General features: G+C 43.6%; 1 protein-coding gene across 11 annotated transcripts in view; it reads left to right on the top strand.

Annotated features, from left to right (window-relative positions):
- The window catches only part of EIF4G3 (eukaryotic translation initiation factor 4 gamma 3), a 366352-nt gene that overhangs the window by 333746 nt on the left and 15039 nt on the right, over positions 1-17567 (top strand). For all 11 annotated transcript variants that reach the window (XM_062190568.1, XM_062190571.1, XM_062190570.1 and 8 more), the window contains 4 exons: positions 1519-1644; positions 2539-2620; positions 5356-5454; positions 16437-16583. In XM_062190568.1, the coding sequence (XP_062046552.1) occupies positions 1519-1644; positions 2539-2620; positions 5356-5454; positions 16437-16583 (454 nt within the window). The remainder of the gene's footprint in view (positions 1-1518; positions 1645-2538; positions 2621-5355; positions 5455-16436; positions 16584-17567) is intronic.

Genomic DNA, 17567 nt, shown 5'->3' with positions numbered 1-17567 from the left:
ATGCCATAGCACCGGCCTCATTGCCCACTTTTTTAATCAAATTTTTTTCTTGCTTTTGAGTTGTTTGACTTGAATTTATGTTTAGGTCTCCAATAGTTAAATTTGGATTTGTTTCTATACTTTTTAATATGCTATGTGTTGGAATAACTAACAAAGTCTTAAACTATTTGTTTATACTTTTTTTTTTTTTTAAAGATTTATTCATTTGAAAGAGCAGAGCAACAGAGTCAGGGAGAGGTTGGTCTCCATCCTCCAGTTCACTCCCCAAATAGCTGCAACAGCCAGGGCTGGGCCAGCAGAAGCCAGGGGCAAGAAACTCCATCCAGATCTCCCACATGGGGGCAGGGGCCCAGTGTCTGCTGCCTTCCCAGGCACATTAACAAGAAGCTTTGGAAGGGGAGTATCTTGGACTCGAACCAGCACTCCCATATGTGATGCCACTCTGCCAAGCAATGGTTTAAGCCCCTAATTTGTACTCTTGAATGAATAGCTGTGATTCTCAGCTCTAATAAAACTATGGAGCTTTTGTTATTTGTCTTTCCAAATTATATTTAATTCCCAAACTTTACATTGAGAAATGTTTATACTTCATAGCACAAAAACCCAAAACCATTAACTTTCTTTTTAAAGGTATAATAGTTTATAGCATGTAGTAGTAGTAGTGTTAATAATGTGTCAAACTCTTTTATATCCATCTAGTTTATTTCTCTATCATAAGGTATTCAATGATGAGGATTTTTGTCTTTTTTACTCTGTTTTATTTTATTTGAGAGGCAGACAGAAAAAGAGAAACAAACAGAGAGTGCTCCCATCCTCTGACCCACTACCCAAATGCCTGGGGCTGGGCCAGGCTGACATCTGGAGCTTGGAACTCAATCCAGGCCCCCTCTCAGCCCCATGAATGGCAGGGCCCTAACCACTTGAACCCTCACATGCCAACTCCCAAGATTTTCATTAGGAGGAAGCTGGAATTAGGAACAGAGTTAGGTCTCAAATCCGGACTCTTAAGTACGGCATATGAGTATCCTAACCAGTGTTCTGCTACTAGGTCAGACACTTGCTGCGTTTTTCTCTTGTGTCTGGTCTGCCATGTGTCTTGTCAGTGCCTCTGACTGCCTCTGAGGTTATGATATCTACTGTGTTGAGGATTCTTTGTAGATTTGGAGTAAAATTGGATCGCCATTCCTCCAGAACCTTACATGTCTGTCTGTTTTCGTCATTTAACTTAAAGGTCACTTCCATACAGAGGTATTTTCTGACTACCCTCTGGTCCATAGCTTGTATTCTTCAGAGTATATTGCCATGTTTGCAAGTATGCTTTTGTCTGTTCCATTTTTTCTTTTCCAGACTAATACAAAATGTAAGAAAACAGTTGATTGGTTACTGGTTGTGTTATGCCTAGGCCAGTGCCTAACAGAGTGGGTTAATACACATTGGTTGCTTGATTTTTGATATCTTTATTTAATCTTAACTTTTGAATTACATTTACATGTTAATGTTTTCCCTGCTGTTTTTCAGTTTCTCAGAAACCTTAGAATTAGCAGATGACATGGCCATTGATATTCCCCATATTTGGTTGTACCTTGCTGAACTGGTTACCCCCATGTTAAAAGAAGGCGGAATCTCCATGAGAGAACTTATTGTGTAAGTTATCCTTGTTGCATGTATATCAAGTTCATTTGACACAAAACTCATCAGCCAGCTGTCTGGCATAGTGCTTCCCCCTTACTGCCCTTGGAGCCTGATGTCTGCAGCCAGTGACTCTTTTAGACCTCTGATTTTGCTGAAAAGATGTGACATTATGCTAAAGCTCTAGTGGAGACCACGTGACAATATGTATTCTATCAACCATAGCAGTAACTGTAGCAATGTCCCCAGAATCATATAACTGGAAGATGAGTCTCTCTGGAAACTTAATGTTACTCTGACTTTTTGTTTGTCATTACTCCAATACTATAAGAAGTTACTTCCTCACAATGTAGCCTGTCAGGTTGTGGCACCCACATGCCACATGCTCATGATTCTACTCAGAGGAACTGAGCTCTCAAACATTCCTGGATTTGGACATGCGTGGAGAAGTGATGCTGCCTTGTATAGACCAGCAGTTCCCATACTTTGTTCTTCAGAACATTAGTGTTTCTCTCAGCAACTGTATATGTAGTCAGATTCTCCACACTGCTGTGTTCCTTGTCTGTGACATTCACAAAACATACTACAGAACATTAAAGATGATGAGAATCTTAGGGTAAAACGAAGCACAACTATAAATCCTGGAATTTAAAGTCCCCTTTTGGCTTCTCCGTGAAGCATAAGGTGAACTGCTGGTTTCTGAACTCCTTCTCCAAAAACAACGTAGGCCATGTCCTGGAGACTTGCTGCTGTTTGGGTGGCACGGAATGTGTGGGGTGTTTTGCTTTTTTTGTTTTTTTTGTTTTCGTTATTTTTTGGTGGTAGGTGGGGAGCACATATTGTTTACCTGCTGTTCTAGAACAGAGAACTTCAGAAGTACTTAACCGCTGTTAACCCTATCTTTTACAGAGAATTTAGCAAACCTTTACTTCCTGTTGGAAGAGCTGGGGTCTTGCTTTCTGAAATATTGCACCTTCTATGCAAACAAATGGTGAGTGTTAAACTGCGTGTCAGGCCAGCAGCATGCTAGCCAGGGCAGTGGTCGGGATCCTGCACTCTGTGAATAGCACATCTCTGTGCAAGTAATCCCCTTTCCTTTTATCCTCTGAAGAAGAGCAAGGTCTCCGCTTCAGCCCAGTTCCTTTCTGAGGTATGTTTGTCCTGGTGACTAGTATCTTGAGAAAGAACTGTCTAATCTCACCTACATTGGGTAAATTCTAAGTAATTTCAAAAGTGTGTTTCATTTGCTGTTGGTAATTTTGTCTTCTCTTAAAACAAAATGGCTCTACTACTTATCCTTTCCAGTAAGTTTCAGTAAAAACTAATCTGCTTTTTCAGAGTAAGGATAATCTTAAATAGTCTTATTTTGGCATCATAGGCTGGTAATCTAATTATAAACGGGTGGCACCAATGATTCCACACGATGAGATTCTAAAGTTAAATTTATTTGAATTTTTTTAAGATCTACTTATTTTTTATTTGAAAGGCAGAGTTACAGAGAGGCAGAGGCAGAGAGAGAGAGAGACAGAGACAGAGAGAGAGGGAGGGAGGTAGGTCAGTCTTCCACCCCCTGATTCACTCCCCAGATGGCCACAACGGCCAGAGCTGAGCCAATCCGAAGCCGGGAGCTAGGAGCTTCTTCCAGGTCTCCCACGTGGGTGCAGGGGCCCCAGGACTTGGGCCATCTTCTGCTGCTTTCCCAGGCCATAGCAGAGAGCTGGACTGGAAGTGGAGCAGCTAGGATTCAAACTGATGCCCATATGGGATGCCAGCACTGCAGGTGACGGCTTTACCTGCTACGCCACAGCACCAGCCCCAACTTTAGTTCAGCTTAATAAATATTTACCATACAGAACTGTATGCTAGGTTGTCAATCTACGAATAGCTAAGCTTTAAGAATTTATAGAAAAAAGTATCTAAGCTGTAATTTCTTTCTTTCTTTTTTTTTATTTGAGAGGCAGTGAGACAGAGAGAGCTATCTCCCATCCACTGGTTAACTTCCCAAATGCATGCAACAAGCTATGGCTGGGCTAGACTGGAGCCGAAGCTGCAGTCCAGGACTTCAGTCCACATCTCCCATTTACTTGAGCCATCGCTGCTGCCTTCACATGTTTACATTAGCACAAAGCTGAAGTCAGGAGCCAGCATTGGGAATCAAACCCACGTGCCCCAGTGTGGGACATAGACCATAACTTGTATCAACCTCTAGGCTAAATGCTCACCCTAAACCTACAATGTCAAGAGGGTGGGAGTGCTCTACTAGAGGTCTAAGAGGTTTGGGGAATTGTGGCATTACAAAGAAGATGAGAGAAATCAAAACAAAATAGAATTCACAGTGAAGATTCTAGAGTGATTTCTGACTTAATTCAAACCTGAATCAAAAGTACTAGGATGATTTATTTCAATTTTTTCAAAAGATTTATGTATTTATTTGAAAGAGTTACCGAGAGAGAGAAGAGACAGAGAGAGAGGTCTTCTATCCACTGGTTCACTCCCCAAATGGCCACAATGGCCAGGGCCAGGCCAAGCCACACCAGGAGTCAAGAGCTTCTTCCAGGTCCCCCACTTGGGTGCAGGGACTTACGGACTTGAGCCATCTTCCACTGCTTTCTCAGGTGTACTAGCAGGGAGGTGGATCAGAAGTGCAGCAGCCAGGACTCAAAACAGCACCCATGTAAGATTGCCAGCACTACAGCAGCAGCTTAATCTACTGTGCCACAGCACCAGCCCGTATTTCAGTCTTTTATAGGCATTGATTAAAATAACTCATTGCTTCATTTCTCCCTCTGAACTTAGAATTCTTACCTACTCCATATGTGAAATCATTTTCATAGAAAGATGCACTAAATAGCCTCATCCCTTGTTCCAATTAATTATCTGTTTGTTAATAATATTATTAGCTTAATGGCACTAGAATTTTTACTGAATTCTCAACTTTATGTTCAAATTTCCTTTCTTTCCTATCTACTTAACTTTAGTCTTTATTTACAACTCAAATGCTTGTTAACTTTTGATTTGTAGATACAGAATGCAAATTTCTATTTCTAAATAATACCATTTTCTCACAACCTGAGTTCAAATTCTGGCTCCACCACGTGTCAGCTGCTATGCTTGGGAAAAGTCTCTGTGAAATACAGTTTACCTCTGTAAGATGCCTGCGAGATGACAGCCACAGCCCAAAGCCTTGCATGTCCCTTTCTTCTGTGACTGTTCAGACAGCGGACTTGTACTTTCTCCCATGTTTTTCAAGTTGTCAACTTCACACTTCTTGCCTTTGAAACACTTCTCATTCCTGGTTCAAAAGCAGCAAGGACCTTAAGCATTCTCCCACCGGGCAGTGTAACATGATCTGCTGTGGACATGGGTGCCAGGGAGGCTGCTGAGTGACTTTGATAGCAGATATGTGCGGAGCTGTCTAGGAAAAGGGATACTATCACTTGTATAGACTCTGTGTTGTGGTGACTCTGTTCATAACTGGCTTGCACTTTCTACCAGTCATCTGGCAAATGAGGCATTGACCCTTAAGCAGCTGTACTTAAGTCATCACCACTATACTTACATGCAGCCAGGCATCTCAGTCTGATAGTCAGGAATCCTGAGAGATCAACTTCACATCGACAGGGAACAGTTTGATTTGTAGGGTTCCGTTCTCAAGACTTCAGGCAGGCCCTTTCTTCTTCCTCTTCCAATGTGAAAGTAAATGGATTGGACTTACCTTTGTTTTAGAGCCATAAGAAAGTGGGAGCCTTGTGGAGGGAGGCTGACCTCAACTGGATGGACTTTTTACCAGAAGGGGAAGATGTACATAATTTTCTCTTGGAGCAGGTGAGTGAGAACAAGGCTTGCATTCTCCTGTTTAATATAAATTGGTCTATTTTACGAGAGGAAGTGACGGCAGTGTCATTAGTATTCCAGTCATTAACATTATCTGAATCGTGGTCAAGATGTCATTTTATGTTCATGGTTTTGGGATCTCTTTTGGTGGGTGATGGGTTGGATATTAGATTTTATTTGAGAGACAGAGAGAAAGAGAGCTCCCATCCACTGTTTACTACCCAGATGCCTGCAATGGCTGAGATTGGACCAGGGCTGAGGCCCGGAGCCAGGAACTCAATACAGGTCTCCCGCTGAAGGGCAGGAACCCAGTTACCTGAGCCATCGCTGCCTCCCAGGGTCTGCATTAGTGGAGTTATCAGGAGCCAGAGCACCCCAGTATGGACTCCAGATGTGTCTTAACCACTGGGCCACACACCTGCCACTGTGTTCCTGCTTATAGGCCTGTCCAACTGCATGGTCATTAGAAGATGGATTCAAATGAAAAGAAGGGGCCAGTGTTGCATCACAGCAGGTTAAGCCACTGCTTGGAATACCCACTCCCCATAATGGAGTGTCAGTTCAAGCCCCAGCTGCTCTGCTTCTGACCCAGCTTCCTGCCAGTATTCCTGGGAAGTGGCAGATGAAGGCTCAAGTACTGACACCCATGTGGGAGACCCAGTGGAGTTCCTGGCTCAAGTTCCTGGCTGGGCCCTGGCAGTTGCAGCCACGTGGACAGTGAACCAACAGTTGGGCAATCTGTACCTCTCTCCGTTACTCTGCCTTTCAAATAAATAAATAAATTTATTATTTTTTTAAAGTCATGTCATTTAAAATTTTTTTAAAAAAATATTTTAGGGGCTGGTGTTGTAGCATAGTGGGTTAAGCCAAAGCCCAAGGCACCAGCATTCTGTTTGGGCACCAGTTTGAATCCTGGCTTCCCCACTTCTGATCCAGCTCCCTGCTGGTGTGCTTGGGAAAGCAGCAGGGGATGGCCCAGGTACTTGGGTCCGTGTACCCATGCGGGAGACCCAGATAAAGCTCATGACTCCTGGCTTCAAATTGGCCCAGCTCCTGCTGTTGCAGCCATTTGGAGAGTGAACCAGCTGGGTAGAAGATCTCACTCTGACAGCAAATGGAAGGTCTCCCTCTCCCTCTCCCCCTCTCCCTCTCTCCTTCTCTCCCTCTCTCCCTCCCTCCCCACTCTCCCTGTCTCCCACTCCCTCTCCCTCTCTCCCTCTCTCCCTCTCCCCTCTCTCCCTCTCCCTCCCTCCCCTCTCTCCCTCCCTCCCTCTCCCTGTCTCCCTCTCCCTCTCCCTGTCCCCCTCTCCCTCTCTCCCTCTCCCCCTCTCCCCCTCTCCTCCTCTCTCCCTCCCTCCCCTCTCTCCCTCTCTCCCTCCCTCCCCTCTCTCCCTCTCTCCCTCTCCCTGTCTCCCTCCCCTTTCTCCCTGTCTCCCTCTCCCTCTCCCTGTCTCCCTCTCTCTTTCTCCCTCTCCCTCTCTGTAACTCTGCCTTTCAAATAAATAAACCTTTTATAAAGAAACTTTAAAATGCAGTCACACTTTGACAACCAGCTATGTGTCTCAGTAATCAGAAGTGAAGTGAATTATGAAGGCAGGAATAAGGGAACTAAAGTCGTAAGCCTCTGACCTCTGAGAACAGGCAGAAGCAACAAGAAGCTACTCTGTAATTAAAGGAGCTCAGATAACCCTTCCATGGCAGAGGATTAGCAGCAAGCGCACCACTTGAAATTCTGAAGCTACATAAGTGCAAGGAATAGACAGTTTTGCAAGCCAGAACTTAACTAGCCTGCCTGTTGAGTTAGTAATTAGATCCACAAAGCAGAGTCCCCATAATTGATACAGTCTGATCTTAATCAGGGAATTGTGAGAGATCAAAGGAAAGCATAAAACTATCAAACTGAGAAAAATGACAGAGAAATAAATCAAAATTCTGAAAATGACTCTGTTAAATCAAAATCCTAAAACATAGGAGGGGAACTGAAGCTAAGATTGCTAACAAAATTAGTAGTAAGGAGAGAAAAAAAAAAACTAGGTAAAAGGAAAAAATGAAATCTAAAAATTACTGTTTTTAAAAAATTTATTTTTATTTGAAATGCATAGTGACAGAGAGAGAAAGAGAGGAAGAGGGATCGTCCATCTGCTGGTTCACTCCCCAGATAGCTGCAATAACTGGGACTGAGCCAGGCAAAAGGCAGGCAGGCACCTGAAGTCCATCTGAGTCTCTCGTGTAGGTGGCAGGGACCTAAGTGTTTGGGCCACCTGCTGCTGCCTTCCCAGGCACGTCAGCAAAGAGCTGAATCAGAAGCAGAGCAGCAGGAAGTTGAACTGGCCTCTACGTGATATGTTGACACCACAGGTTACCCACTGTGCCACAATACCAGCCCCTGAAAATGGCTTTAAAGTATATTATTCTGAATACTTACATTAGTTTGCCGTGTATTTTGGTTGTATTCTAGACACACTAAAGAACATTTCTTTCTCTCTCTCTCTCTAATTCTACATTTCAAATAAGTAAATAAATACTTTTTTTTTTTTTGACAGGCAGAGTGGATAGTGAGAGAGAGAGAGAGAGAGAAAGGTCTTCCTTTTTGCCGTTGGTTCACCCTCCAATGGCCGCTGCGGCCGGCGCATCACGCCGATCCGAAGCCAGGAGCCAGGTGCTTCTCCTGGTCTCCCATGCGGGTGCAGGGCCCAAGCACTTGGGCCATCCTCCACTGCCTTCCCAGGCCATAGCAGAGAACTGGCCTGGAAGAGGGGCAACCGGGATAGAATCCGGCACCCCGACCAGGACTAGAACCCAGTGTACCGGCACCGCAAGGCAGAGGATTAGCCTGTTAAGCCACGGCGCCGGCCTTAAATACTTCTTTTTTTAAAAATACCTGCACAAAACATAGTTTCTGATGCATTCCTGGCCTATGAAGTCGAGTGCATGAGAAACAAGCAGAAGATAAATGGTCCAAAGACCAGAGATGGCAGAATTTTTACTCAGAATATAAAATAACACTCTAAAAACAGAGAATCAGCAAAATGAGCCAATAACAAGAGTCTAATCAAAACACCTGGAGAGCCCTGGGGAGAAAAAAACTAGGTAAGTTTATGAGATGTGAGACCTGGAGGATCAAATGAGAGTCTCATTGAACCCCAGGAAAAAAATGAAAATGAATGGAAAACAAGCAATGTTTGAAATGACAGTGGCTAAGATTTTTTTGGAACTGATAAAGTACATGAATCTATAATGAACCATCTATATATGCCATGCAGGCTGGTTATATTTTAGTGAAATTGCATCACACTAAGGACATAAGATTTTAAAGAAACTAGAAATAAGAAGTCTTCCACCCTCTGAAAAAAATAGACTGCAGTAGCAACACGGAAGCCAGAAGCTGGTGGAATAATCAGAGTGCTGAGAGAATACCAGTCCGTCTGGAACTGTCTCCTCAGCTACCGTAACCAGTAAGAATGAAGGCAGCGCACACTGAGAATTCAGGAACGTGATTCTCAGTCACCTACGGATCAAGGGAGAAGTCAGAACAGATACAAGAAAAATATTTGAATCACATGAAAATGGAAGCACAGCAAATCAAAATTTGTGAGATGCAATTAGAGCTGGACTTACAGGGAAATGGTTATCACTGAAGCATCTGTGCTTAGAAAATAATTAAAGTCACAAATCAGAGATCTTGGCTTCAGTCTTAAGAAATTAGGAAAAAAGTAACAGCAAATGAAAGTCAAAGAATATATTAAAAAAGGATATAATAAAGTTCAGATTAAAGATCAGTGAAACGGAAGACAATAGAGGAAGATCATTAGAGTCAAAAGCTTTTTTTTTAAGTTCTCAACAAAAAACTACAAACCATAGCATCATTGAAGTACAGTTCATAGGAGTGGGTGTTGTGGCACAGCAGGTTATGCCTCTGTTTGAGGTGCCCATATCCCATATTGCAATGTGGATTCGAGTCCTGGTTACTCTGCTTCTGGTCCAGCTTCCTGCCAATGCACTGGGAGGCAACAGATGATGGCTCAAGCACTTTAGTTCCTGCCAGTCGTGTGAGAGACCTGGAGGGAGTTCCTAGCTCCCAGCTTCATCTCAGTGCAACCCTTCCTATTGCTGGGAATGAGTCAGCAGATGAAAGATCTCTTGCTCCCTCTCTCTCTCTCCCTCTCTCTCTCTCTCTATTTCTCTGTGTCTCTCTCTTACACACACACACACACACACATACACACACATGATCTCTTTCAAACAAAACCTGAAGCAGAATGGTTCATTCACAGGAAGAAAAACTGATGGAAAACAACACAGGGCAAGCCCACACATTGGACATATTAGACAAAGACTAAGTTCATGTTCTTAAATGTGCTTAAATTGTTGAAGGCACCATGGACAGAGAGCTAAAGGAAATCAGGAGAATGATTATGAACAAATAGGGACTGTCAGTAAAGGCGTTTGGCACAGTGGTGAGGTTGCCACATGGGACACCTGCGTCCCGTATCAGGAGTGCCTGGTGGAGTCTGTCTCCTCTGCTTCCAGTCCGGCTTCCTGGATGTGCACTTTGGCAGGCAGCAGGTGATGGCTCAAGAATTTAGGGCCCTGCCACCCACTTGGGAGACCCAGATGAAGTTTCTGGGCTCCAGGCTTTAATCTGGCCCATCTCTGACTGTTGTGGCATTTAGGAAATGAACCAGCAGATGGAAGATCCCTGTCTGTCTCTTCTGCCTTGTGAATAAAATAAAAATAAATAATAATTTTTAAAAAGAAAAATAAGAATTATAACAAGAAACTAAATAGCAGTTCTCAGGTTTAAAATGTATGAAAGCTGAAGTGAAAAATTAACCAGGGAGATTCATCAGAAGATCTGAACAATGGAGGAAAGAGTCAAGAAAAATGTCCAGGCCGGCCCCGCGGCTCAATAGGCTAATCCTCCGCCTTGCGGCGCCGGCACACCGGGTTCTAGTCCCGGTCGGGGCACCGGTCCTGTCCCGGTTGCCCCTCTTCCAGGCCAGCTCTCTGCTGTGGCCAGGGAGTGCAGTGGAGGATGGCCCAAGTGCTTGGGCCCTGCACCCCATGGGAGACCAGGATAAACACCTGGCTCCTGCCATCGGATCAGCGCGGTGCACCGGCCGCAGCGCGCTACCGCGGCGGCCATTGGAGGGTGAACCAACGGCAAAAGGAAGACCTTTCTCTCTGTCTCTCTCTCACACTGTCCACTCTGCCTGTCAAAAAAAAAAAAAAAAAAAAAAAGAAAGAAAAATGTCCAGAACCTAAGGAACCTATGAGACACCATCATTGATAACAACTTACACATACTGTGGAGTCTCAGACAGAGAAGACAAAGATAAGGGAAAGAAAAATATTCAAGAACATAGTGACTGGAAACTTCCCAAGAGTTAATGAAAGACATGAATTTATATGTCCTGGAATTGTCAATAAATTCCAACAAGGATAAATTTTTCTGAGATCCCTGCCATGGCATATATATAGGGAGAGAGAGAAAAAAATATTTTTAAAAGATTTGTTTATTGATTTGAAAGGCAGAGTTAAAGAGAGGCAGAGGCAGAGAAAGACAGAAGTCTTCATCCACTGGTTCACTCCCGAAATGGCCGCAACAGCCAGAGCTAGGGGCCGATCTGCAGCCGGGAGCCAAGAGCTTCTGGGTCTCCCATGCAGGTGCAGGTGAAGGTGAGCAATCTTCTACTGCTTTCCCAGAACATAGCAGAGAGCTGAATCAGAAGTGGAGCAGCTGGGACTAGAACCTGGCACCCATATGGCCTGCTGGCACTGCGGGCGGTGGTTTTACCCACTACGCCATAATGCTGGCTCCCCCAGATTTTTTTATTTATTTATTGGAGAGGCAGAGAGAGAACTCCCATTCACTGGTCCACTTCCTAAATTACAATAGCAGCTTATGACCAAAGCGAGGAACCAGAGATTCAATACAGGTCTCGTGTGTGGCAGAAACTCAACACTTCGACCTCCTGAAGTCTGTATTAGCAGAAAGTTGAAGACGGAACCAGGTCTGGGAGTGGACCCCAGGTACTCCTGTGTGGGCCCCGTTCTTCTTAACTACTAAGCTAACCACCAGCCCCAAGAAAAGTACCTTGAAAATAGCAGGAGAAAAGTGACAGCTCACATACAAGGGAACCTCCAAATGATTAACAGCCAGTTTCTAACTAGAAACCATGGAGGCCACAAGACAGTGGAATGATAATAAATGGTGTGATAAAATTGCCAACTGAAAACTATAATCTGGCAAAAATTCCTTCAAAAATGAAGGAGAAATTAAGATATTCTCAGATTTAAGAAAGTTAAGTGAGCTTGTTTCAGTAAGACCTGCCCTTTAATAAATGCTTAAGAGAGCCCTTCAGACTGAAAGCAAAGCACACTAGACAGTAACAAAACCTTGACAAAGAAGGAAATATCTCCGATTAAAATAACTACATAAACATAAAAGCTAGTATTAATGTTTTTTGTAACTCATTGTTTCCTATTTTTTTTTTTTAAGATTTATTTATGTATTTGAAAGTCAGAGTTACACAGAGAGAGAAGGAGAGGCAGAGAGAGAGAGAGGTCTTCCATGCGCTGGTTCACTCCCCAATTGGCCACAACGGCTGGAGCTGTGCCGATCCAAAGCCAGGAGCCAGGAGCTTCTTCTGGGTTTCCCACGCAGGTGCAGGGGCCCAAGGACTTGGGCCATCTTCTACTGCTTTCCTAGGCCATAGCAGAGAGCTGGATTGGAAATGGAGCAGCCGGATCTCGAACCGGCACACACATTGGATAGCAGCACTGCAAGCGACAGTTTTACCATATGCCACAGTGCCAACCCCTCCTATAGGATTTTAAAAATAAAGTCACAAAATAATAACTCTGTTAATATGCAATATATAAAGATATAATTTATGACCCCCCAAAAAAAAACTCAGAAAGATTGTTCCACATATGATTACCATATGACTCTACAATTCTGCTTCTAGGTATATAGTGGAGAAAAATGAAACTATATGACATCTTGTATCAATGTCAGATAAACCTAGATTCAGATTTCCATTTTCTACCACTTAATATGTGAGTTTAAGTATTAACATTTTTAAAAAGATTTTTATTTATTTATTTAATTGATAGGCAGAGTTACAGAGAGGCAGAGAGAGAGAGAGAGAGTTCTTCCATGTACTGGTTCACTCCCCGAAATGGCCACAGTGGCCAGAGCTGTGCCAATCCAAAGCCAGAGCCAGAGCTTCTTCCGGGTCTCCCATGCAGATGCAGGGGCCCAAGGACTTGGGCCATCTTCTACTGCTTTCCCAGACCATAGCAGAGAGCTGGATTGGAAGTGGAGCAGCCAGCACTTGAGTCAGTACCCTTATGGGCTTTACCCACTACTGCAGGGTGCCAGCCCAAGTATTAACTTTTATTCTTAGATCCCTCACCTATAAAATGCTAATAATGCCTATCTTGTAGAATTTTTGTGGAAATTAAAATGAGATAATTATTTAAAGATTACTAAGCTTACTGAGGTTCTCAATAAATTATGGGGGTAGGTGTTTGGCTTAGCAAGTAAAATGCTCCTAGGGGATGCCCACATCCCATCTTCCAGCGGCTGGGTTCATGTACATCCTGCTCCAGAGTCCAGATCCTGAGAGTGCACACCTGGGAGGCAGCAGTGATGCCTCAGGGAGGGGTCCCTGCCTTCATGTCATCAGCCTAGATTCAGGTTTCAGTTTTCTTCCGCTGAATACGTGACTTCATGTATTAACTTGACTTGTCTAAGTCTTAGCCCTCATGAGAGATAGGGATTGCATCCCCGGCTCTGGGCTTAAAGCGTGATGAGCATTCGGAGGGTGAACCAGTAGATGGGCGCTGTTTCTCTATCTCTTCATCTCTATCTCTGTTTCTCTGGCTCTCAAAAATCTTAAGTTATGGGTGTAATTGTTCTAATAAAACTTTTTAAAAAGCAATTAAAGTGTGGCCCTTTAAAACGTGAACGTCTGTATCCTAACGTCCAGCTGTGATGCTCTTTTTCTGGGAACCCAGAAGCTTCATGCAAGAAGCCGTGGAGAACCCGTCTGTGGAGTCAAAGCCGAGCTTTCTTGGTACCAAGTTCAGATAACTTCTGGAGAAACACAGGGGTTTTGAGAAATATTTCTCTCCAGCAACCAGTATAAACTTAAAAGCTCACCACTGACTCCTTTGATAGTGGCAAAGGCTTTTATGTCCATTTTTTTCATATTTTATTAACAGTGCACCTCATTTTGTTGTTAATTGCTCACAGACAGTTTTTTTTTTTTTTTTTTTTTGACAGGCAGAGTGGATAGTGTGAGAGAGAGAGAGAGACAGAGAGAAAGGTCTTCCTTTTTGCCGTTGGTTCACCCTCCAATGGCCGCTGCAGCCGGCGCATCGCGCTGATCCGAAGCCAGGAGCCAGGTGCTTCTCCTGGTCTCCCATGCTGGTGCAGGGCCCAAGGACTTGGGCCATCCTCCACTGCCTTCCCAGGCCATAGCAGAGAGCTGGCCTGGAAAAGGGGCAACTGGGATAGAATCCAGCGCCCCGACCGGGACTAGAACCCGGTGTGCCAGCACCGCAAGGTGGAGGATTAGCCTGTTAAGCCACGGCGCCGGCTTACAGACAGATTATTTTTGTAGGTTTGGTAGTTGGTTAAACAGGTATTCTGTGTATGTACACTAACACTTTGCTACATTAGAATTCATTTGAAGAATGTTTCAAGGTTGTGAAAAACCCACTGCCCATTCACAAGAGTTTACAGCCATTGTGTTTTGCTTTTGTGGGTATATTGGAATGTGAAGGGTAGCATGTTTAATTTTCCAACATTGAATCAGAATAATTGCAGTACTGAACTGTTTCTAAAACTGTGTAGGCTTTGTTTTAAATCTTTGTCAAGGGGCCAGCAGTGGGTTAACGCCCTGGCCTGAAACACTGGCATCCCATATGGGTGCCTGTTCAAGACCCAGCTGCTCCTCTTCCGATCCAGCTCTCTGCTGTGGCTTGGGAAAGCAGCAGAAGATGGCCCAAGTCCTTGGGCCCTGCATCCATGTGGGAGACCCAGAGGAGGCTCCTGGCTCCTGGCTTTGGATCTGCGCAGCTCCGGCCTTTGTGGCCATCTGGGGAGTAAACCATCAGATGGAAGACCTCCCCCTCCCTCTCTCTCTCTTTCTCTCTCTGCCTCTCCTCTCTCTGTGTAACTCTGACTTTCTAATAAATAAATCTAGTAAATAAATAAATCTTTAAAAGTAAATAAATACATAAATCTGTCAGACAAATTGATGGGAATTATATACTACTATACTTCTAATGATAATGTGCCTATTTTAAAATTTACATGATGTGGCCGGCACTGTGGCTCAATAGGCTAATCCTCCCCCTTGCAGCGCCGGCACACCGGGTTCTAGTCCCAGTCAGGGCACCGATCCTGTCCCGGTTGCCCCTCTTCCAGGCCAGCTCTCTGCTGTGGCCAGGGAGTGCAGTGGAGGATGGCCCAAGTGCTTGGGCCCTGCACCCCATGGGAGACCAGGAGAAGCAGCTGGCTCCTGCCATCAGATCAGCGCGGTGCGCCGGCTGCAGCGTGCCGGCCGTGGCAGCCATTGGAGGGTGAACCAACGGCAAAAGGAAGACCTTTCTCTCTGTCTCTCTCTCACACTGTCCACTCTGCCTGTCAAAAAAAAAAAAAAAAATTTTTTTTTTTACATGATGTGAGTAGGTTAAACATCTGTTTACTTGATTTTTTTTAAAGTTTTTTTATGAATTTATTTGAGAGGTAGAGTTACAGACAGACAGGAAGAGACAAGAGAGAGGTCTTGCATCCACTGGTTCACTTCCCAGATGGCCACAATAGCCGGAGCTGAGCTGGTCCAAAGCCAGGAGCCTGGAGTGTCTTCAGGGTCTCCCACACAAGTGCAGAGGCCCAAGGACTTGGGCCATCTTCCACTGCTTTCCCAGGCCACAGCAGAGAGCTGGATCAGAAGAGGAGCAGAAAGGACATGAACTGGCGCCTGTACGGGATGCTGGTGCTGCAGGCCAGGGCTCAGCCTGCTACGCCACAGCACCGGCCCTGATCATTGGTTTTAACCTGTGCCTGTTTTCCTGCTATACCGTGATCTGCTGACTTTATCTGTTGTGCTCTTTATTGCATGAAGCCATTAAGTATTGATTATAATATAAATTTAAAATGTTACCTCAAAAATAAAGCATTCAGTTGGAAAAAAAATCTGTATGGGGAGACATCATTTAGAAGATATTATGTAAGTGGCAGAAACAAAACAGTGAGATACAAAGTTCAGAATTACAGTGGGTTTACTTTGGTGACTGGGGGCAGGATATAGGAGTATACGGAGTCTTTAGAGGTGTTGGAGAAAACCTGTATGAATAATCACGTTACATTTTATTCTTTATAGTTTTTCATAGTGAAATTTGATAAATCAAAGCTTTATACCATTGAAAATTATCAATCATTTTGATTATAAACTTCTAAAGTACTATATAAGAATTAAACAGTTATAGCATCATTTCTCATACTTGGATTCAGAATGGTCATGTGATATATGAAGGACTTAACAAAAGACTTAACAACAGCTTAGAGTGTTGACAACAGTTTTGTAGTGACTCCAACATTAAGCCATAGTTTACAGAAAGGGGTTTAAATTGTACCCTTGCCTAGGGCTCTTACCCAGCCTAGAGACATGTCGTGACAGTGCAAGACCGCAGCTCAGGATGATTTTGATGTAAGCATAGCCACAGAGATCATTATAGTAGTGCTTCTTTTCTGCCTGTTTTCTAAGGAGAGTCAGAGATACACAGAATGTGCAGTTGGAGGAGTGTTGAGAAGCATGATAGAGTTAGTCTTTTCAAAACCAGCTTTCTGATCGTTTGATTCCCAGTAAAGTAGAAGACATGGCCTGTGATTTTGTTTTCTCTCAGGATGTTGATAATGCTGAGTTTTATTAATATGTTAACATTTTATGTTTCAGAGGTTGGACTTCATGGAGTCTGATAGTTCCTGTGTCTCTGAAGCACTTTCAAAGAAAGAACTCTCTGCTGAAGAGCTATATAAGCGACTCGAGAAACTCATTATTGAGGATAAAGCGAATGATGAGCAGATCTTTGACTGGGTAGAGGTATAAAGACTGCATCACCCACCCCGATAGCTGTGCAAGAAAGATTCCTGTGGGAACTTCTCTGTTCACCTGTTCTATCCTTTTTCTCCGTGGGCACTTTTAACCTTCATGAAGTTAGATTTTATCCGTATATTTCCATGTGCCTGAAACACTAAGGTTATTTCTCTGTTTTTGATTCACCCGGATTGTTTAAAGTTAAAATATCCAAACATAGCCATCCCTCTGGTTTCTTATTAGTATAGTATATGCTCTATATTTTACCATTCAGAAAGTTATGTTTCTTTCTGAATGTCCTCATATTTTAAATTCTGTCCTAAGTAATATTAATAAGGAATATACAAATAATTATTATGAAATATGTTGGCTCACACTTTTATATCAATGGCCCCTTGTGAAAATTTTAAATTTTATTTGTCTTATAGTCTGTGTTGGTCATGTCTGTTTTAATGTTACTATAAGTTCTTTAAATAGTAATTCTTGTTTATGGAGGTGTGTTTTATTTCTGTACATTTTTATGAGATCATAGAATAATCAGATTTGAATGGAAGCTCTGAAGAGCTAACCTGGTCCTCTCCCTCCTGTGTAAATCCTCCTTTGCAGCCCTTTTAATGGGTTGAGAAATAGTGAAGCATCTGATGATTTTATCTTCCTGTGTTTTTTCCCCAATGCCAACATGGAATAGTAAGACTATTGTCCCACTTTAGTGGGAGCCTTTTAAATAACTGTAGTAGCCTGTCATTGTATCCCTGTCGCCTTTCTGTGTTCTTTTCATCCTTCCTTTTTTTTTTTTTTTTTTTTTTTTGACAGGCAGAGTGGACAGTGAGAGAGAGACAGAGAGAAAGGTTTTCCTTTTTGCCGTTGGTTCACCCTCCAGTGGCCACTGTGGCCGGCGCATCACGCTGATCCAAAGCCAGGAGCCAGGTGCTTCTCCTGGTCTCCCATGCGGGTGCAGGGCCCAAGGACTTGGGCCATCCTCCACTGCCT

This window comes from Lepus europaeus, chromosome 5 (assembly GCF_033115175.1).
Source record: "Lepus europaeus isolate LE1 chromosome 5, mLepTim1.pri, whole genome shotgun sequence".
Classification (NCBI taxonomy): Eukaryota; Metazoa; Chordata; class Mammalia; order Lagomorpha; family Leporidae; genus Lepus; species Lepus europaeus.
This window is presented reverse-complemented; position numbering and strand designations above follow the sequence as displayed.